The following is a 23531-nucleotide window of genomic DNA, read 5'->3' on the forward strand; positions in this document are numbered from 1 at the left end:
TATGACTATGTGAAATGTATAAAATGTTTGGGCGTCTATGTTTTGGAGATAACCAGACGCTAATGACTTCAGGACCAAAGCATCAACTTGCCATCACACTTACGTTAAGTTGAAAACACTGTGCTGAAAACTCAAAAAAGAATAAAGCCTGATGATATTGTTAAGAGATATTGCTCTCTTCCTGGGGAGAGAGCACTAATAGCCAGAACATATGATTAGCAATATGGAGACATTCATCAATATTTGAACCTCAGTTAGCAAACAGGAAGTATTAAAGTAGTTGAAATCTTCATTTAGTGTTGTAGTAACACCAACGTGGGATCACGAACTCCAACACTTAATGTTCATTTTTGCCCACAGCTGATCCTCTTGATATTTCCCCACAATTGGAGGTGCTCCTTGATACACTTTCTCTCATGTTCAAATCCAAATCTCCAGTCACTGTATGAAGCACTCATCCACGAGACTTTCCATGAAGACCTCATCTGTCACCTCTTGGTGCTCGCCTTAAGAAAATTGGGATGTCCTCTTTGGACTCCATTTTTTTTTTTTTTCTTTTTTTTTTAATTTCTTACTTTATTATGTACAAAAAAGGGAAGGTCTCAGAACTGACCCAGCAAAAATTAGCATTTCTTCTTTAGAACACACATAACATAGTATGTTTGTGAATCAATACACACTAATCATATTTTTTGCTCTGTTTCACAATGATACCATAGTAATAACTCAATATTAGATACACTATTAAGGTATGTGGTGGTCAATATAAATATCACTAAGTGGGAGAATAGCAGGTAAATATGTGCAGCGAAATGCAGGAAAGTGTCTTTAATGGAGGTTGGATTCTCCCTGGATCTTCAGGGCATGGGGAGATGTGGAGGGGGGAGGTCAGAGGAGGTAACCCCAGTAGAGGGAGGGAGGTGAACGGTGCCCCAGGGGAGGGAAGCTGCAGACGGCACCGCAGCTGGGAGACGGCTGCCCCTTCCTTAGATAGGAACGAAGCAGAGCTGGTATGAAGGCGGCACAGAGGCAAGCCCCCTCTCAACTGGGGTGGTGTCGATGTCCTTTGGTTCAACCAGAGACTTCAGGGTAAAGTTCTGTAAAATGGTGGTGAGGAATAAAAACAGCTCCATGCGGGCCAGGCCCTCACCCAGGCACATTCGTTTTCCTGGAAATCATAAACACAGGGGAAGATGCTCCTTGAATGCCATGTTTCTGAACTACCACAGAACACACCGTAACTGTACTATGAATGATTAACTTGATGGGTGAGTGGAAGGCAGGATGTCCAAAAGGTCAGTTGGATAGATAGGTGGACAGAGGGTTGGAGACACTTGCTATCCACCTAGTATCATTCTACAAATACCTACTGTAGAAATATTAAGTACTTGCCACTGTGCCAACTACTTCATTGTGTATTCCTGCATTATAGTGGCTGTTTGGACTTTTCCAGTTTCTGTCAATCTTTTTTGAGATCACACCCACATTCCCTGTCCAGGTGGGAGAAAGGAGAAGGACTGGGAAGAGGGGGCTTACATATCTGTTTCCCTTTCTACCTCTGGCACAAATTCAACTAATGATTTTTTTCCTCATGAACCTTCAGAGGCATATGTCTAAACCTGTCACTCCCTCACTTTAAAATTTTGAATGGCTCCTACGCCTGTCCTATGGGTTATGTCCAAATATTTGACCTGGCCCTTTACATTCTGATCCCAGTCTGATGTTCTGTGATCTTTCTATCCAGTCTTCATCCACACCCTCAACTCTCAGCTCTAGCCAAACCCACCCATCATCAATCTCCAACACATTAGGCAGTTTCAAGCCATGTGCCATGCTGTTTCTTTTGACTCAGATGCCTTTCTCTTGTACTTCCTTCATAACCGAGGTCAAATGTCATTTCCTCTTTATAATCTTTGTGATCCCCTCAGAATTCCTGTAGACATTTTGCCCTCACTGGATTTCCTCAACATTATATTCAGGCTTCCATTGAAACATGGATCAGTTTGCATCATAATTCTTTTTTTATTTCCCTATCCACCCCTCTAAAATGTGCACTCCTTGAAGGGAGGGTTCAGTCCTTGTCATCTTGGTATCTGCAGTGCCAGATACAAACCCAGCATCAAAAGTCATAGAAAAACTTAAGGCAGTTCCATGTCCAGAGACTCAGCACACACTGCAGGAGTGGAGACCCATTACCCTATAGGGGGTCTGTAGGAACAGCAAGGGGCTCTGCAATCCTTGATTGTATCCTGCAATTCTCAGGGGTTTCTTGACCCCACAGTTTTTTGGCAGGTAGTTCTGAAATTTTCCATCTAAAGCAAACATCCTGTTCCGTCCCCTGTGGTCCATGAATTTTGTAATCATCCCGTGATCTCTCTTCTTTCCTTGCTCCCTGCCCCTTGTGACATAGCTGAAATGTCATTTCTTCTATTAGAGTGCTGCTTATTCCATTTTGTGCTGCTCTGTTGGGCATCTGACAGCAGAAATCAGGCAATTTCCCCTCTCTTCCCCCAGTGTAGCCTTTGCTTCCCTCTCTCACAGCACAGTTCATATTTGATTGTACTGATCTTTCCACTCATCTGCTTCTCTAACTGTGTTGTGCCTATTCTGAGTGCCTATTCTGAGCTTGTGGGTACCTATGTCCCCAAACTCATCTAAGGGGTGAGGGACATCAGATAGGAGATACTCAGCAAAGCTGTGGAATATGTATGCCCTTCTCAGGGCAGGTGAGGACAGTCGGGATGAGTTTTACCTTCTCGAAAGAGCTTTTGGGTAGCTCAGTGATGTATCTGGAGGCAGAGTTCAATCAACCCATTCTCTAGCTTTCTCCCTTTGGAAGAAAGAACTGGGTCAGGTCCCCAGAGTCCCACTGATCTGGCCCAAGAATGTGGATGTACCCTGTGGTGGGTGTGTGCCTGAGCATTGGCAGAAGTGCTCACGACTCTGCAGAAAGAGCAGTTCTGTGAGCCCCAGGCTATGCAGCATTCAAGTTCCAACTGATCCCATAAGATTTCTGTTACCTGTGGAGAAAGACATGAAGTATTCACTCTTCCTAAAGCTGCCACTCTTATCCAGAAAGTGGCGAGGATCAAACCTCTCTGGGTTGGGAAATTCTTTGTTATTGTGCATCACAGAAGTCAGCGATGTGATTATGTTTGTGCCCTAGAATGGACAGATAGATAAATTGAATTATAAAGAATTCATGGTGCTGGAGGAAATACAGGAAATCACTTAGTCCAATCTTTTTGTTCTATAGGTGAAAAAACCCAGGTCCAAAGAAGGGCAGTGACATTTCCAGCAAGACAGATGAAGTAATAAACAGGGATTCATTTAATGCCTGTGGCAATGATCTTCCCAAAATGGCCTCCAATACATTTGAGGTACCGAGCACTTGAGTACTTGAGTGCCAAACCTTCTGAATCCTCTGTCCATGCATCCAAGCTGGGTTAAGCAGCACCTGCTCTATTTCATCACTTCAGGTTTACCCCATCTTATATGTGAATTAAGGTTTAAAATAGAAATCTCTGCTGGTTCTTGCAAGCCAGAAGTATCTGGAAGGGCAATGATGGGTGATACTGACATTCCCTATCTGATTCCTGTTTCCAATTTAGTTAGTCATAGGAGAAGAATTAATTTTAATAATAATTCTCAACCAAATATCAAAAAAGGAAAAGCTTCTCCTAGTTGTGCCTTTGGGTGAGAAAAAAGTGGACTGGAAGTCCTGACCCTTGATTGGGGCAAGATCCTTTGCTTCTTGGTAATGGCTTCAATTTCCTCTTCCCAGAGATGGCATAGAAATTGCACTCATAGCAAATGTGCCGCCCTTTCTTTAGTATCGAAATAGGATTTTTAGTTATTTCTATTTTTATTAAAATATTAATATATGCTGGCATCAATTGGGATAAAGTAGGTTGTATCATATCAAGTAGAAAGTCTGAATAAATACAGAAGCCATGTGTTAGAAGTTAGAAAACTGAGGACACAAAAATTGGAATGAAGATTGCTGAGACAGAAGGAACTTGGAGAGGTAAGCTGATAGGTGCAGTCAGTTTTAGCCTGTGTTCATTTCCTGTTTTGAAGGAGGCCTAGAGATTTATATCCTTGTGTCATTCTAGTGGAGGAGGGATGAACCCTTTTTGGAAGAAGACAAACATTATCTGAGTCTCTGCATTTTTCTAATATAATCTCTGGCATTTAACCCAAAATTACAGGGTATTCCAAGACGGAATTTAGTGGTCAGAAACAAAAGAGAATGAGGTGAGAGGCAATAAAAATAGACCCACTGTAGGGAATATTTCCTATCTAGTTTGAGACAAGCATTATCTCCATATCAGAAATCTGAAAAGTTTGAGAAATAAAAATTGCAGAAAAATTTCTTTTATGAATATAAATACAAAATGTAGCAAATAAAATCCAGGTGTGTGTGTGTGTGTGTGTGGGTGTGTGTGTGTGTTTAGTGGGGAAATAAGGACCAAAATAGAGGACTGCATTTGAGAATCCTCCATTTGATAAAATTATAAACCCATTAATGACAAAAACATGCAAACCCAAGAGAGGGATCTTCCTTAATCTGATAAAGAATATAGACAAAAATATATATAAAATATCAATTTCAATGGTGAGATATTAAATCCTCATTCTTTCCTAGAGATCCAAAACTAGACAAAAAAAAAACAAGAATGTCCATTACTCTCAGTTCTATTCAACATATATTCCAGAAATCCTAGTCAGTGCCATTATGCAAAGAGATATGAAAGTCAGAAAAATTGGAAAATAAGAAACAAAATAAATATTAATCCAATTTGCATTACTGTGTACATAGAAATTCCAAATGAATATACAGACAGCCTATTAGTTCTATTAGTGAATTTGTCGAGGTTACTAGATATATTATTGTATTAATAAAATCCATTTCTCTTTCCATATACCAGAAAAATTTCAAAATTTCATTTAAAATAATCATAGAATTTATAATACCATCAAAAATATTAATTACATAGGAAAAAGCCTAAAAGCAATGTGCAGGCCACTGCACTGAGAACAAAAATTATTGAGAAAATTGAAGAAAGCACAAACAAATTGAGAATATTTACCATATTCGAGAATTGAAAGATTCACACATAAAGAAGTCAACACTTTCCAATTTGTTCTAGAGATTTAATGCCATTCTAACAGAATTCTTAGCACAGTGTTTTTGGAAATCGACAACTTCATCTTAAAGTAAACAGCTAAGAGTGGCCAGAACAATATTAAAGAAGAAAAAATTTGGAAGAGTTCGGCTGCCAGCTGTCAGAATCTGTGGAAAGCTTTTTAATCCCTAACTGGAAACATAATCCATCATGCTGTCATATGTATGATTATTGCACATTTCTCATCTCCCCTCAGGGTAGAGCATTGGAATCATACTGTGAACATGAGAACTTCAAATGCACTGTGGTGCAGAGTAGGAGAAACAAATCTCATCTTGGGGATGATGCAGTTTCTGAATTTAATGTCACTGATCACTGCATGGGGCATGCAGGTGGGCACGAAGTCAATGTATCTCTGGATCTCGTGCAGCACGGCATCCGTGTAGGGCATGCTGCTCCTGTCCTGCATGCAGGGGCTCCAGTGTCTGCCAACCACACGGTCAATCTCTGCCTGGATTTTAGCTGATAAGACACAAGTAAGAACTGATGGCAAAGGAGAAAAATACACATTTGCTATAGCAATTCATGGTTACATGAAGTATTACAAAAGTTTCCCAACATTGTTATGAACATAAATTATATGCCCAGAAGTACACCTAGGCATAGAGAAAATTGCTATAATATATGTACATACAACTTTCCTACAAGCTAGGCATGAAGGTAATCTGTAAATACGTATATATTTGAACACAGGATGACCAATACATAGAAATAATGAAATCTTTCAAAATATAAATAGTATATAATTGACTCAAGAAATTACTGTCCTTGCAGACAAAAAAAACAAATGTCAAATATTAATTTTATAATAAAACAATACACGGTATTTTAAAAATTACATCCTACTCCTGGATCTAGATGGACACGTGTTTGCTTGTGGGTGTCTGTGTGTGTGCAATTTACTATAGTACCTTCTCCATCCCCCCCCCAAAAAAGACCTCCACTTTGAACCATTCTTGTGGTTTCTTTTGAAATGTATGTTCACATTTCTAAATAATCACACTTTCTACCCTATTTCTTAATTAATCATTTTTAGATAATATCTAATGACTATTTTTTCAAAGAGTTGAGTGATTTGCATCTCTACCACTACCCCATGCATACACAGACACATATCCACAAACACACACACACACGTGCACGTGCAAATGAACACGTGCGCCCCCCCTTTCCCCAGTAGATTTAAATCACAATTTTTGGTTATATTAATGTTCATTGTTTACATATTTAGGACTACATAAATGTTCTCTGGTAAGATAATTGTAATTATGTTTCATTATGTGTACATATTTGCCTAACTTAAAAATATACCTTTATTTTAATTCCTAGCTTTCTAGATGATGATTTAGAATGATTTCCAGCTGATTCTGTAGCTGTTCCAATCCCTGGAAATAATTTCCCAAGTGCTCAGGTCTCAGATAATCGATCACATCTCTTTTGTCGTCTACCCTCACAGCTGCTCTGCCATACCGTCCATTCTAACTGGTTCTTTCCCAGGCCTGGTGCCCAGGGGCCTCCCTGTAATTTCCATTCTCCTGCATAGGTTCTGCTTACTCCTGGAGGCCATGCCTTTTCTGATTTCATTTCAGACATTTGGATGGAGCAAATACTCCAGTATCTTTATGAGAAAATGAAAAGAAAGGGTACAATTTTTGCAAACTTTCTATTAATACACAAGATGACAATTGCTCATGAGAATCCTGATGCTGTTTTGATTGCTAATCCTTTATATATGATACAAGTATGACATTGAGAGATTAGGAAATGAGAGAAGGGCATATGCACCATGTAGAAAGACAGCTAACTCGTCATCTTCTATAGTAGGAAAGCAATAGATAAGAACTGATTTTTTTCTCCGCAAATTTTTATGATTTTCTCTTAAATCCAAATTCTGAATTTCCATGACACAGTGTCTTGGATGGATGCTTGTATTTCATTCTATTTCTGGACACTTGAGAATTTTCTATCTGGATGTCAGAGAATGGAGGTCTTTTTCCTTTGTAGCTATTCACGCCCTGCAGTGGACTTCTGGCTGCTGGATTCCAGAACTCAGGATGGGGAAAGCAGCTGAGGATCTCAGAATTCAAGAGATGGACTCCTTCCTAACCCCTCTTTTTGTCTCTGGCCCTCATTCCTTCCTGTCTCTGCCCATGTGCCTTAGTGCAGGGCCTCTTAGTATACTTTGTCTAGAATAAGCCCCTATCCTTAGAAAGAAGGGCAGGAATTACATGCTGAAAGGAGTTGTAGAGCAAACTTGTATGGGGACACCCTCCTATTTTTGGTCTCATTTTCTCTTACTACATTCTTTAACATTTCGTACTTCTAAGTACCAACTGATGGTGATTGCAAAGGCACAAATTGACTTTTCCTTATTGATAAATCTTCCTCGTCTGACATTTAGGTTACATTTCATCCTCCCTGCTTAATTAGTTATCATGTCTCCATCTGTTCCGTGTGTTACAGAAATTTATTGATAACTTATTGGCCGTTTCTTGTTCTACTCTCTTCCAACCTCAAAAGTACTAATTCTCATTAATAATTAGTTTGCAGTTATTTCAGTAGTATCCTGATACAGGAAAAGGGAATGTGTGTTGCTAATCTGCTATGCTTAATGGGAATCTCTTTAAAGGTTAATTTCTAAGGCTAAGCTGTTTATAAAAGATAAAAGTATTGATAAAAGAATTTCTTATCATTGCAAGAACTCTATTTTTTGGGCAGAGACTTCTGGAATAACAAAATACCCTTAGGCACAACTTCTCCCTAAATAGCAGGACCTTCTTTACGAAGCTAACTTTTAGAGCACTTGCCAGACTGTGTACATTTTCCCAGGCTGCTTCCCTAAATTTCTAGATTTTCCAGAAATTTACATTCCAGAAATTTCCAGAAATTGAAGCTTAAATCTTCAATAAGCAAGAATTCCATCATCCCTGAACCAGCAATTCACACTGTATTTTCAGAATGAGGAGAGATTTCTACAAGCACATTCCTATCATTCAAGTGGCCTTTTCACTAACAACATTATGCAATCCTAGGCCAATGCAAATGTGTCTGCAGGAAATCATCTCCACTGGACTCCAGACAGTGCTCGAAAGCTTCAGAGCTTCTCACCTGCCCCCACAGTTCCTCACTCTTTTTATGAGAAGGTGTCTCATTTTTATTCCTTCATCATATTTGGACAAATGACAGCTGGTGGCTGTGATAATGGATCTTCTATAACAAGGTCAACGTCGAGTACACTACAGTGCTTTGCCAACTTCTGTGCCAAAATTCCCCCTGCCCACCATCTGTGGTCCTACCTGCAACCTCTGGGTACTTCAGCAGGAGCAGGAGTCCATATCTCAGGGTGGTGCTCGTAGTCTCTGTCCCAGCGACAAATAGATCAATGACAGTGGTTGCCAAGTTTTCCATGGTAAATTCAGACTGTGGATTTGTTCTTCCTAGGATGATTTGATGAAATTATTTGAGGAATTTTTTTGCCTGCATATTTAATTATTGTGAACCCAAAATAAAATAATGAACCTTATTTTACAGTTAAGGAAACAGAAAAATGGAGAGTGCACTGTTTGAAAAAATATTTTTATGATATTTTAGAGTCTGTATGTTAGTTGGTCCAATCTTTATCTCCTAGTCCTTTCAATCTAGCATGCCTAAAATTCCATTTCACAGCCTAATTTAGAGTTGTGTTGGCCATGCATTATAGATCATGCCAATATGATATAAGCAGAACCCTGCTGGTTCTACTTTTCTCTTTACTTCTTAGTCTAAAGACAGAAGAGAACATGGAGGAGGGGCAGATATAATCTTGGGATGTGAGGAAATGAGCATGAAGATAAAGGCCTAAATAGGAAATAAATATGGTGAAGAAAAATGGAAGGTACATGATCTCATGATGTTTCAAGGCTACTGTGTAAGCCTTGGATGGACCCAAGTGACTCTTTGTAGGGGATAAATATAAACCCACTCTTTCTTAAGCTATTCTTAATTGGGTTTTCTCTTATTTGTAGACTAAACACAGTTGATAGAAAAGGGTAAACTAGGGTCATACACCATAAGATATTTTTAAGCCTGAATCAAGTGTTTGCAATTTTCTTCAGATAAAGAATTTGTGGGGACCCAGTATTGCCTGCAGACTCTTTATGAAGTTTAAACTGTGCAAAAGATAATATGGCAGTACTACCTAGAATAAACTATAGGTGGAGACTCAATTCACAAATACAAGGGGGAGCCAGCGCTATGGTATTCAAGATGTGAGACATTAGGCAACTGCTCTAGGAATCACATGCAACAATGGGTAGGAGAATATACAAATGGATGAGACACAACAGTTATGAAGACAGAGTTTGGTCATTAACTGCCCATGAGGAATGAAGGAGATAATGGGGTTAATGCAGATGCCAAAGCCAAGGGACTGACTGACTAGACTTCCCGTAAATTGAAGTTGAGAGAGTGAAATGCACTTGACAAAGACAACTCTGGTTAATCCTTTCCTTCTTACTTTCCCATACACTGTGTCCCATGATCTTTCCCATCTTCATTTTAATCCTTGCTATATTCTATTTTCTAACCTAGTAATTGTTTCCATATCATCTGAAGTGACCGTTCTGCTTCTCTTCAGGTAGCTTATTAGTGCCTTGAGAGCAGGACCCATGTATTCTACTCATTTAACAATTCAATTGTAAAACCTTCATGAAGCCTAGTGCAGATCCATGCACACAATAGGGACATAAGCACTATTTGTCTGTTCTTTTAAACATCCCTGGTATGTACAGAATCAATCAAGGGATCACAACATACACAAGCAAACAAATAAGTGAATTTTCTTTGACACTTTACCTGTTCCATTTTGATCAGGAAACAATCAATATAGTCCCGAGGGTTGTTAATGTCCAGGGATTCCTGGTGTTCTTTTATTTTTTTCAAAGTAAATTTTTTAAAAAATTCTACATTTTTAAGTACTTTGTTGTGACTCCTGGGGAGGTAATCTATGAGTACAGAGAAAGTATGGCAGAACTAAAAGAGAAAAAAATCGTTTATTAAAAAAAAAATTAATGAAGATATGTCATAATGCCCACCTCTGGTTACAAACTGGGGCTATAATGACAAATAAAAAAGCACCTCCATCTTGAATTCTGTGTGCTGATAGATTTGAGGGAGAATATTCTGACCAGAAGTTCAAAGATGATAATCATTTCCTATACACATACATCACTTTTATAAAATAAAAGCATCTTTATAACAATTTTCTCATTTTTACAACAATTCTTTCTTACAAGTTCAGAGTAAAGGATGGTATGGATTACTATGATTCACATTTTGTAGATGAGGACAAAAGGTAAGGGAATTTGGATGGCCTGATGTAGAGCATAAAGCTAGTTTCTTTCTATGGAGCAGCCTCAGAAATAGAATTGGTATTGTAAAACTTGGAGGGACTTGAGGGTACTATAAAATCCAGCCTTGCATTTTATAGATTTGGTGGCTGTGCACCAGAGCAGGTAAGTGACTACTCTAAGATCACACAACCATCACTTAGGCAGAGTCCAGGATAGACCAGCTCAGCCCAGCTCAGACAACATAAAACCCAATCATATTGTCATTTAACCCAGTGACCTCTCTGCTAGGGTCCCAGCTGAAGCAGCAAAAACCCCTACAACTTACTCAGTATTTCCTGGCAGCCGTGGTCCCAAACATTCTCCCTCCTTGATATCCTAAATTAGGCTATTTCTGCCAAGTGATGTGATGAAGAGGTCTCCAAGTGTCGTTGAGAGGACAAGCTTTGTGGGCAATGGAAGCCTATCAGCAAACGTCTCGGGTCTCCACTGAGCGCTATGGCCATGCTTTTGGGGAGTCACCAAGTACTTTATGGAGACTGTACTTTGGTTTTAATGGAAAAAGCACTGAACAGGGAGCCAATGGTATTGAATTTCACCTCAACATTCTGGCATGCTGTTTCTTGTATTGTATAAAGAGCTCGCCTATCTTTCCCCAATGTTTACTCTGTGATGCCAAGCTCTGGCCAGGACTGTGGTGTTCAAACACTCATTTCACAGTTTGCTCCATATAGAATTTAGAACTTGTCAGAGAAAAGGGAATAAATGGTTTCTCAGGAAAAGGGATCTTGGTCTCACCTGGACCCATGGGGAGCTTACAATCCTGAGGTTTTCATTGAGTTTTGCCATTAAGCTAAGAAAATCCTGATCTCTGTATTCAAAATGCATGTGGTAAACAGTGGAGCAGATCACATTGCAGGGAGCACAGCTCAGGATAAAAGTGGGATCACAGGGAGACCCTAAAAGAATTGGAAACATTTTGAAAACACCATTAAAATGTACATATAAAACTCTTTGTCTTTGAGATACAGGAAAAGATAATTTCAGGATCACTAAAGACATATCTATCTAGATATACTCTTACCAGTCAAAAATTCTACATGCATGGAATCAATGTCTCAAATTACCCTCAACCTGAGCTGACCATTCCCTTTTAACTGGTTTTGTCATGGTTTTCCAAATATCCCATTACCTCCACTGCATTTATTTATACCTTTCTAACCTAACATGCCTGATATTTTGGAGGAAGGAAGAAAAATACTATAAAGAGGTCACTTTACAAGAAATCTGATAATTCAAATTATCAATGCAGGATCAAATCTGTCTACAAAGCCTGTAGACAATTAAGCATTGATATAGGAAAGATGAGAATCATTAGGAACCTCACAGTTTTGAAAACATAAGAAGTGGGTGATGGAACCATATGTTCAACCACCAATTGGAGACCTGAAGAGAGAGAGATTATGGGTGAAATCACTATTTGAAGTAATAAATGTAAAAAATAAAAGCCATCCATGTTGCACGAGAAGAAAAATTATAATAATGGATAAAACTTATGAGAAAACATGTTGCTTGCCTAAAATAAAAGCAAATCAAGATTTTTTTCTCTCAAACTTAAATAACAAGTATGGCAAGCAACAAAGGTTAAATTGATTAACACAGTCTTTTTATTTCTTCATTTCAATACAGAGAAAAAGGTAATCCCAAACTAGTTGTATCCATTATCACCTATCCAAACTTCAAATTTAATTTATTGGGTCAAACTTCCCTGTTGATTTCTGGGATTTTGCTCTGAATTAGCCATTTACAGAACACAGTATGCGATAATAAATTTTAAAACTTGCTCACCATTTAGGTCAATTCTATCATTTTAGAAATGGAAAAAATTAAAGCAGAGGAAAATTTTCTTTTTTTGGTGAGGCTCTGTAAATGAAACAATTGTTATCAGTGATCAATAAGCTTTAGATACAAAAAGTACACAAATTCACATCTATAAAGGTAACTAAGGTCAACTTGAATCAAGTGTTGTGAAGAAATGACAACTCACTGAATGGTAGGAACCTGTTTGTGATTCACTATTGAGGATCCCAGGAGCCTTTGCAAGTGTAATTGGAAACACTCCAGGGGAATAAGCTTTTGGTAAAGGTTTTCTTTTAGCAAGGGAGGTGAAAGGTAATTTGTGAAGCCTCTGGGATTTCTGTGTGTGTGTGTGTGTGTGTGTGTGTGTGTGAGATTCACAGTGAAAATCTAATTTTCAATTCATCACTTCCTTTCAAAGAGGATGATTTAGAATCCAAGGCAAAAGACAGAGTATTGAGGCAAGGACTTCCTAGGTTAGAAGAGCTGACAGTGGGGGGTCAGTACTTACCATGAAAGTTCTAACACAAAATCCAATAAAGAGGAGGGAAAAGATAGACGGGGAAGAAAACAGACGCAACTTACAGTTAGGCAATACAGGGTAAGTGTTATTTATAATAGTCAAAATCTAGTTAAGTAAATCTTTTTAAAGTCTGGTATTTATAGCCTGTTTTTTTTTGTGTATCTTATAGAATTATGCTTTAGCATATATTTCTTAAAATATATAAACCAGTTGTGTGGGTAATGAGTCATGTTAAATAATTCATGTTGGTAGCTTAAAAATCATCCTGAGTTAGAGGGAATTCACGATGGTGAGAGGTCCACTAGGAATCCACAGATAATCTTCATGACTGGGCAGAGCTGCAGGCTCGGGCCTTGAAGAAACCCTTGGACATGCCAGTGAGGCTGCCCATATACCTGTAGTCCAACTAAGGAGAAGCACAAGTCACTTGTTTCATGCTCTGCTGGGAAATGAGAAGGTCATTCCCATGGTGTCCTGGAAAAGTGTTCCCTGGTGAAATGTTCTGGAACAGGTAACCCACAATGAAGCTATGGGGGAAAGACTGCTCTTTAACTGTTGGAGAAAATGAGACTCAAAGCCCTCTATCTTCATGTTGTTCTGATTTGCAAGTAAACAAACAGAGCTCAGGACAGAAAAGGATTAAATGAGCTTTGTATACCCACGCTGTATGCACAATCATGTATAGACACATACACACGTGCACACACACACACACACACACACACAAAAGCATAGAGACAAAGATGTTCCCTTGGGGCTTTGCTTCAAACCCAGCCTCCTCCACCTGAGGGCTGATGCCGCTACTTGTAGGAGAGACCCTGCTGCTCCTGAACTGTCTTCGAGGTTGTGACCCAAGGATTCCTAAGAGGGTGGTCTATGATGGTCAGTAATGAGTAAAAATCATGCACCATTGGTTTTCCTCAGCTCCTCCACAAGGCAGCGGGCTTCCTCCTGAACACGGTCCTCAATGCTCCTCTTCCCCATCCCAAAGTTCCTCAGGGTCATGAGGGAGAAGCGTCGGGTCTCCCTCCATGTCATTCCATTGCTGAACACAACTCCTACAAAGAGGGGACACAGGCACTAGGAAGGAGATGCTGGTCAAGGAAGAGGTTCTGGGCAGCCCTGCTATGGACCAGGCTGTCCTGAGGAGCAATTCAAGTCTCTGTTCTCAATGCCCTACTCCCCTCCCCCATCACCGCTTCCCAACACAGGCACACATCAACCTACCTAGTCCTTTAGAAGCTCTTTCAGCCAGTGGGAAACTGCCCCTTCCAGAAAACTCCTCTCCATGGTCACCCAGAGCTTTCTTCACTGCTTCATACCCATGCAGCACCACAGTGGGCTTCCAGCCCAAATATAGAGTGAACACAGGGCCGTAGGTTTCAGAGAGCTGGGAAATGGGAAGAAGATGCAGATATTAGCAAAGAAGTGACTGGTGTCTATCTTGGGCATATATTGTGCAGACTGGTGTTTTGAGAATACTGTCGATGTTTTTATTCTGCCACACAGTATTGAATATTCTCAATGTTTAACATAAGCATTTTGGTTATTTCTGGAGGGTCTCGATGTGCCAGGCAATGGTATCATCAATAGCTTGAGCTGGGTTTATTTAGCTCATTTTACAGATAAAGAAACTGAGATTTAGAGAATTTAAATTTTGTATCCAGAATCACGCATCTAATAAATAGAAGACACATATTGGACCCTGCTTGATAGACTGCTGATGCCTAATGAGTTTCTCTCTTCACAATGCCCATTGTGGACCCAACTGATAGTGTTAGGATCTCCTGGAAACCTCTTCCCATGGGGATTCTATTCGATAGCTGTGTTATGAGGCCTAGAGATCTGTATTTTTAAAATCTACCCGAGATGACTCCAAGCCCAGCCCATTTGAGTTCTGCTGGTGTTGCTAACACAGAAAGAGAGCGGGCGCCACAGGGGCTGTGCCGGGACAGGCAGCATCTCCTTCCACCCTGCAGGCTCCAGAGGCCACAGGCAGCAGCTTCTGCAGAGCCCAAAAGGTTTCTGTCCCCACCCAGTGGGCCCTGACCGAGAACTTTCTTTCATTCACTGATGCTGTCCTGAGCCCACATAGCTATTTCTTTGACATCAGGCCCAGTTTGCTCCTTCAGAGAAGGTTAGTTTTTATGGCTCATCTGAGCAATACACATGGTTTATGCAGTAGATGGCTTCTTGAATGAAATCTGCAACCACAAAAGCACTTCTATTAACCTTGACCTTTGGCCTGGAAATCACAGCCAAGAACTGAAACAGTGAAGGGCAGCTGCATGCCCTACTTTTGCTGCTTGGCCACTTTGTACATTTGATGCTATCTTATGATGACTAAATGTTTCTCTTCTTGAAAAATGCATTACTTCATTCTATTATTTCTGAATATGATAGCAAAACAAAAACAGAAAAGTAACAAAAAACAAAAAAACATCTACAGGGGAACTTTCACATTACAATGATCTATTTTAATATGTAGACTCCAAAGATGCATTTTATTTACTCTCAGGAGGTAATTGACTTATCAAATGCAAGGCACTGGAGGAGCCTAAAGCATCCTTACCTTGCTCAAAGATTTGCTGATGTCCTTAGCATTTAACTGTAAGATATTTCCAATAATTGGGTGAGGAGTGGGGCCAGGCGGGAGCTTCCCATTCCCATAGGTCTGAGAACCAGAGCCATGACCGGATCCATTGGATCCTTTTCGTCTTACTAAGGCAACTATGAATGTGCAGTCCAAAGCCTTTATATCACTCCACACTGTGTGAACTTATAAAGTGAAGGTAGATCCACTTGGATCCTTTCTGATTGGACTTTTGACCATATAAAGTGACCCGTCAGGTAGATCCACTTGGATCCTTTCTGATTGGATTTTGGCTCACTGATAAAGATTGAAAAACAGTCTCCTTAGTCTTGCTTTCCTATTCAAAGGGTGCAACCTGGAGATTATTATTTAATTGGTCTTGGGTGGGTCCCTGGTATTGATAACTTTATTTAATTTGAAAAACAATGACACCCCTGGCAGTTCCTGTAGTAAATGATTTGATTAAAAAAATTGCTAAAAATTCTAAATTCTGAGACTAATAATCAATTGGGAACTTAGGACTTGATGGAAATCTGTGTATTCTGGGCCTTGAATTTAAATGTGTTTCTCCTGCTATGGTTTACCAAATACAATAATCCTTTTTTGTCCTTGAAAATGGAAGCATTTTGAAATAGTTTAAGGTACTATACTGACATCACAGCTGCCCAAACATAAAATAGCTAACATAAAACATTATTCTTACACTTTGAATGATCAAACATGCATCAAGTAATTAATAAGTGCTGTGTAAATATCCACTCCCTCCACCATTAACTAACCCCCACCCCCCAAAAAAAAAGCCCAACAAATGGGGGAAGAAAAGCTCTGGGAGAGCAGGAAACCTGTTCAGTATCACGAAGCCCAGTAGTGCCAGAACTGGGATCTGAACCTAGCTATTCTGATGCTCATCATGGTGCTATGTTTCTCACACCACAGCTTCAATGAGAACGGTTTTAGCAAGACAAACAAAACTCCCAAATATTAGTTAGTCTGAATGTACACACCATTAAGTGTCACAGGATAATATCTCTACTGAGGAATCTGAAAATGAAGATGCTGACTCCTTTTGTCTGTGTGAGGATCAGACAGCTGAGGAGTCTTGCTGTTCTCATATACCAGCTGACGCTTTTGGTTCTGATAGTGAAGAACCAGTTATTCCTTCTGATATAGAAGCATATTTATCAGAACTTTTACCCCAAAATACTGAGGTACAATTTCCAGATGATGGAAAGTGGAAAGGCCTTACCCTATAAGTGGGACAGATGATTCATGTCCTTCGAGTCCTGTTTTAGAAGATTGTACTGAGGGAGAACCTAAATAGGCCCAGGTGAAAAAGCAGGAAGTGAGGCACATGATGTAATGGCTAAACTAATTATTGGATGAAATAAGAAAACTATAGTAAGTTAGAGGAATGTAATAGTAATCTCTCTTCTAATTTTTAGTTTTTATATAAGTAGAATGTATGGTATATTGCTCTTACAGAAGTCATAGCTTGATTAGAAATGTTTTCCGTAATGTTTTGCAGGCATTCAAGATTAAGTTTAAATGTCTGATGACACTGTGAAAACCCTCCTTTGTTCTTGGCTCACTTATGGTTCATCACCTGTAGTTCGTTACCTGTGGTTCAAATATAAAAATAGAATATGACTTAATTGAATGTTCCCTAAATGAAAGGCTCTGTAAATACTCTGTAACTTGGACTAGAGAGGTCTTCTGGTTTCATGTCCAGCTACATCTGGAAGGGACAGAAGTCCCCAGGCTTGGTAATGTATCAGTTCATTTCTGCATTGTCAACTTGTTCCTTTTACCTTAAGTGCTCTGTTAGTAAATACGTATTCAAGTTTCTTGTCTGGAGTGCTCTTTTCTTTTAATCTATTGTCTGTCCCTATACTCTTATTTGAGTGGGAGGCTGCTTGATGAAGCTCAAACCAGCTGAATCAGATCTTATGAGACTCAGGCCTTTGTTAATGGAGATCATAGGTTTGAGGTGTAAAGCGACGGACCTGTGACATGACTTCTTAATTTCCAGAGATCACATGAAATAGAATCCCTTCATTTGACTCCAGGAATAACAGGGCCATAGGTGCTCATGAGAAAGGGAAAAGAACTGGATTTCACCCAGGAGGTGAACCTGACCAGCTGGACTGAGGGGAGAGCCCGTCTCAGAGGAACTGGGTGGGGAGGGATGGAGAGACCTCGGCTTCATCATCTCCCAGTCACCTCCAGAAACAGCTGCTTCTGTTGCTTTTTCAGTCTGTCCTTGTCAGAAATACTGAAATGAATGAGTGGACAGCAAAATGAGAGAGATTACTGAAGGAATAACAGATGTGATGGGAGGTAAGGACTTCAGTAATAATGTGCAGATGCCGCAAACCTGAAAGGGGGAGAAGCATTTCATGGTCATGAGGATTGAAACATACTTGGAGTTATGCTATGTCACTCATGCAAAACTTGTTGAGAAACCTCCAGAACTCGTTTTTATTTTATTCGATACAATGGGCTATGGTCCATGACTGAATTTGTTCTGATTAGTGCAGTTATTTTATGATGTATTGCTAAGGGAACATTACTTGGCTATTTCTAAAAGGTGTAATACCTCACGTTTACAGGGAAACAGACAATTTACAGGGAACTTTCACACCTATTACATTTGTTTCTCTCAATTACCTTTGCCTAAGGTACAAGTATTTCCATTTTAGAGAGAAGGAATCAGGGTCTTGGGGATTCCCTGCCTTGGCTGAGCCCACAGGGGCTGCAGTGGGCAGAGCTGAGGCTGGAACCTATGTCCCTGACTCTTGCATGCTTTCCTCCAAGCAAACATTCAATTCAACAGAGGCACTGAGATTTACTGAGTGTGTACTATGCTTCATTATTTTGCAGCTCATCCTAATCAGTGATTTTCACAATAAACATTAATTGAGTTAATAATTGCAGAACCAGTTGATTAAAGTAAGAGGCCAGGAAAGTTCAGTTTTATAACCTTTGAAGAACATGACTAAGCCTAGGTCTTGGTGAACTCTGCATCTAGGACAAAGAGAAAGAGTTCTTCAACTGCTTGACTCACATAGCTCTAGACTGTAAATAACTTTACTTCCTCATCAGGGGAGAAATCACACCCAAGGCTCTCTTTAGAGCCATCATTTTGTCCCCTGAGAGATGGGTGTCTATGTTCTGCTCCTCCTTCTCCTGCTGAGCTCCTGCCTGGTCCCTTCTGTTTCTATAGAATGAAAGAATCCAGATAATTTAGACACAGAAAGGATCTCAGTGACCCACTAATCTAAGCCGTCCTTTCTTTTAGGAATGGGGGTTCAGTGACGCAGTGAGGCGGTGCGTCCCCCGTGCATCAGCAGAGGAGCTTGTCTTAGAACCCAGGTTCCCCATCTCCCAGGTCAGGGGCTTCTCACACGGAGGAGCTTCCCCATCGCGGCCCACCTGGCGGACAGGGAGGGCATCTGTGGGAACCCGCCCCAGTCACAGGGTAACACAGACCTCGGCTTGGCTGGTATTGTGGATTAGAATGGTTTCTTTCTAAGGAAACTTTAACTTTTATATAAGTATACATTTACATAATTATACATATTTATTTGGTTACAAGCAGATAGTAAGGTTGGGGTATGGTACAGGAAATTAGGATGGTCTCATTCTCAGACTCTATCTGTATTTCCCCAATAACTTCCAATGAGACCTTTTGGATCCATTTCAGATTCCAGTTCATAATCTCGTGCTTCAACTACTTGTCACTTCTCTTTCATCAACTACAGTCTGGAAAAATTTCTCAGTCTTTCCTTGACTTCTGTGATTTTGCCACTTTGGAAGAGAACAGGTTGTGGATCTATAACATGTCCCTCTTTTGCATTTGTCTGATGTTTCTTCATGATTAGTTTCAGGTTATGCATCTTTGGCAGCAATGATGTTTTTCTTCTCATTGCATCCTATTAGGTGACAAACAATTTCAGTCTGTTCCATTATGGATGATGCCCATGATGATCCCATCATAAGATGGTGTCTGGCAGTCCCTTCCCTGTGAAGTTATTCTTCTTACCTTCATAATTAAGAAGTATTTTGTGGGTAAATTCTTTGAAACAATGTAAAGATAACTATCCACTTCTCATCAAGTTGTGAATTTATTGAGTTATTTTATCAGTATGGAATCATCAGTTAAATTTTATTCAATGGGCTATGGTCCATTACTATCATTATATATTGTGATGCTGAAATTGTCTCCCAATGATTGGATTTGGTATCCTTTTTACTTCCCATCAATTTTTGAGCTATTCCTTGTTTTATTCACACAGTAAGATATTCCAGGAGGTGGTAGTTGAGGGCATGTGTCAACTTGGCCAGATGATGGTGCACAACTGTCTGGTCAAGCAAGCACTGGCCTATCTGTTGCTGTGAGAACATTTCATGGACTTAAATCATCAGTACCTTGATTGCATCTGTGGCTAATTATATCTGCAGTTGGCCCAGGGAGTGTCTTCCGCAGTAAGAGATGTTTAACTAATCAATGGAAGGCATTTAAAGGGAAAGTGATAGCTTCATCAGACAGAAGAGAGAACTTTTGTCTCTGCTTCAGCCATCCAGCCTCTCCTTGGGAATCCATTGAAGACCCTCATTGGAGTGCCAGCTCGCTGCCTGCCCTATGGAATTGGGACTTGTGTGTCCTGCCCTATGGAATTTGGACTCACGCATCCCCACAGTTGCGTGAGACACCTTTATAAAATCTCATACTGTTCATGGATATCTCCTGTTAGTTCTGTTTCCCTAGAGAATCATCACTAATACACAGGCTCATCCTATATTTTTCCTGCGCCAGCTCTCCAATCACTGATTTCTCTAAGGAACCTTGGTTCTTTTAGTTGAAAATGTTCTGTAGAAGCCAAGATCTGTGCTCATTGATACTGGGTGTCACAGCTCCCAGGACTTCTCCGTGAACAAAGTGGTCTTCCTCTCTCTCTCTCTCCCTCTGTCTCTCTCTCTCTCTCTCTCTCTCTCTCTCTATATATATATATATATATATATATATATATATATAATATATATCTGTATATATATGTATATATGTATGATATAGATAATATGTCTAGCACATGTATACATTTATATGTATATTTACTACTATCTTTATCTACATATACTGACAACCATAATTCATTCTGGTATCTTATTCTAATCCAACACTACAAGTTTCGTTCTAGTTTTTTCCCTTTTCTTATTTGTAACTTCCTTTGCTGACAGTAAGACACCTGGCTCTCATTGTCTTTAATATATTTATATATTTGATCAATTCCACTTTGGGAACAGCCCCCTACTTCTGCCACCTCACCCTCCCCAGAATGGATACCCTCCTTACCCTGCTGGGGCTGCAATGAGCCACAACAGCCCACCCTTCCTTGTGGACACCTTCCCCACCCTGATAAGGCACTGACACCTCATATCAGGCTATTCTCCTCACTCTGGGCTCTGAAACTCCACACCAGGGCACCCATCCGTGGGGGAAGCCCTTGTCACCTGCTCAGCCCCTGACACCCCACATCAGCAGCTGACCACATGTGGACACTCCCCTCAACCTGCTTGGGCTGTGATTCCCCAAACAAGGCAGCTTCTGGCCCCTGCTCCATGTGGGAGCCTTCTGCCTCCTGGGTGGTGACACCCTCCACAGGAATGCTGGGTGCTAAGTTCCCTCTCAGACAAGCAGCCTCATCCTCTGTGCCAATGCCATCCTCACCCCACTTGGGTTCTGGTACTCTAATCCATAAACAGCTAATTAATTAATTGTGAAACTTCAAGAATAAAAGTTCATAGAATTTTAAAATGGGAAGACCTTGAAAAGACAATTTATAAAGAAAAAATACATCTCAAGCAGAACATGAAAAAGAATCACCTTCACTATTCATAAAGGACACACTAATGAAAAATCAGATACAACTCACACTCCTACTAAAAAAGGCTAAATTTTAAAAGCATGAAAACCGGTGTGCAAAAATGTGAATAACTGAGAATACTAATTCTCTGCTAAGGGAAATGTAAAAAGGTACAATCACTTTGGAAAAGGACCAAGTAAAAACAACATTTTATTAGACCTGTTTCAAAGGGCTAGAAATGATAGCCAGAGAAGAGAGAGAGTGAGGGGACACCTGCCTCCCAAGCTAGTGGGGCCAGACTGGCCTGACCTATCCTGAGCGCACAGGAGGGCAAGTTCAAGGGCGTCTGGGGCAACACTGTCTCCCCTCTCTGATCTGCAGACTCAACATCTGTACACAGTATCCACCTTCCCATGCCCAGAGCACTCCTCCTCAGTGGGTGGGTTTTGCTCACAGAAGCAAACAAACAAAAGCACCATGAGGGCCAGGACACTCTGTACCTATCAGACCATCCAGTGAGAGAAGCAAAAGGTGGAAGAGAGGAAGGGACACAACCTGGGAGATGGAGGGTTAAACTGCAGCCTGCACCAGCACATCCCATAGCTTGTTCCTCTGCCTGCTGATGTACCATTTGAGAGCACATTTGCAGAGCTAAGACAGGTAGAAAACTTCTTCTAGATGTTGATTTTCAGGTTCCCTTCTAAGCCCTGCCTCACATTTTCATGCTCTGTCTAGTTCCTCTCACCTCCATGTCTGTCATCCCCTCTCACATGGTTCTTGTGCCTTCAGAGCAGAGCCGTCCATCTAGGCTGCAGGATCAGGCCTCAGGCAGGCCACGGTCCTTTGGTGTCTACCTCCTTGTACAGGTGACTAGTGTCAGGGGAGTTTGGGCTTCCCAGTGGTCCTCGGACCTGGGACATGGTCACAAGAGCTGTGAGCACTACTGAGGAGCCATTCTGTACCAGCGTCTGCATGTCCTCTCCGGGACTCAGTCTAGGAGGGAGTGGCTGATGGGGTGTCAGGTTCTGCCTCACTGGCCAAGCATCAAGGATGGGCCTGGTGAAGGTGTGCTGCTGGGGAGGTCAAAGGGTGGTGCTGGGGTCTGAATGATGTCCCCCAAACTGAAATGCTCAAGTCCTTACCATGGTCTTCTGGGTGTGAAGTCAGTGTAAACAGGATCTTGGAATGTGTTATTGGTTATGGTGAGTCGTGAGTGAATAAGGGTGGGCTGTGATCCATTATGGCTGGAATCCTTACAACAGGGAAAGGGAGACCAGGGAAATGAAGCAGAAAGAGACAGATCACCATGGGACAGAAGCAGGTGCATATAGAAGCCGAGCAGTGCCAGGGTTGTAGGCAAGTCACCACCAGGATGACTCCAGGTGAGAGTGTGGGCTGCTGATATGTGACTTTGGACTCCCAGCCTCCAAAACTGTGAGAGAAATTCCTGTTTTTTAAGCCAGCCTGTTCTGTGGTGTTTGTCATAGCAGCCTGGAAACTAAGACAAGTGGGAAAGGGCAGGGGCTTGGGCTGCCTCCCTGGCTCAGCCACTGCTCAAGTTTGCTTTGCTTCCCTGACACTTGCTTCTGGCATTTTGAGAAGAGCCCCGTGCTCTTAACATGGAAATTCAATGAGCTGTTGATTCCCAAATGACCAGCAGAGGGCGACAGAAACCAGGTGCACAAAAAGGCCCGAGTCTTCCTGTCCCTCCCAGGGAAGTGCCCTGTGGAGATAATTAGGACTTGAGGCTTTTTCTCCCTCTCTGAATTTCTGCCTCAGTCCTCCTTTTCCCTTCACAAGGGTTTCTAAATTGTTAGCTCCTCACTCACATTCAAAAATATTCAATAAGTTTGGGCTCTGGGCCCTGTGTGTTCCAGGCCAGTGCAGGAGGCCGGGGGCCTGTGAGGTCCTCTCTCACTCAACCCGAGGCTCCTTGTCTGTTTCCCCCTGAGCTGGTCTTGGGACTCAAAGAAAAGGAGATCCCTCCTTTCCCTGAGACCTGCATTCGAGACCCTGCCCTTCCTAGAGAAATCTCTGGCCTGGACCACTTTCCCAGGGAGGTCGTGAAAGGGCTTTGTGAGAAAGCTCAGCTCTAGGTGAGGGCCCACTGGGTTTCTTGCCTTCCCTTCACCGTCGGTGGAATTTGCAGCCGTGTCAAGTGATCCGCTGTCCCGGCCC

At 41.0% G+C, this 23531-nt stretch overlaps 1 protein-coding gene across 1 annotated transcript; it reads right to left on the minus strand.

Moving 5' to 3' along the window:
* Positions 1-795: 795 nt before the first annotated feature.
* LOC119509877 (cytochrome P450 2C15-like) lies at positions 796-22327 on the minus strand. The gene is made up of 12 exons (XM_037803887.1): positions 22208-22327; positions 18806-18921; positions 18606-18706; positions 15469-15626; positions 14124-14286; positions 13805-13954; positions 11315-11475; positions 10018-10199; positions 8486-8622; positions 5455-5651; positions 3021-3162; positions 796-1168 (listed from the first exon to the last, which is right to left on the minus strand). Exons 1-12 carry the CDS (start codon positions 22325-22327, stop codon positions 987-989), a joined length of 1809 nt encoding a protein of 602 aa, XP_037659815.1. The 3' UTR covers positions 796-986.
* Positions 22328-23531: the final 1204 nt, after the last annotated feature.

This window comes from Choloepus didactylus, chromosome 15, assembly GCF_015220235.1.
Source record: "Choloepus didactylus isolate mChoDid1 chromosome 15, mChoDid1.pri, whole genome shotgun sequence".
NCBI classification, from domain to species: Eukaryota; Metazoa; Chordata; class Mammalia; order Pilosa; family Megalonychidae; genus Choloepus; species Choloepus didactylus.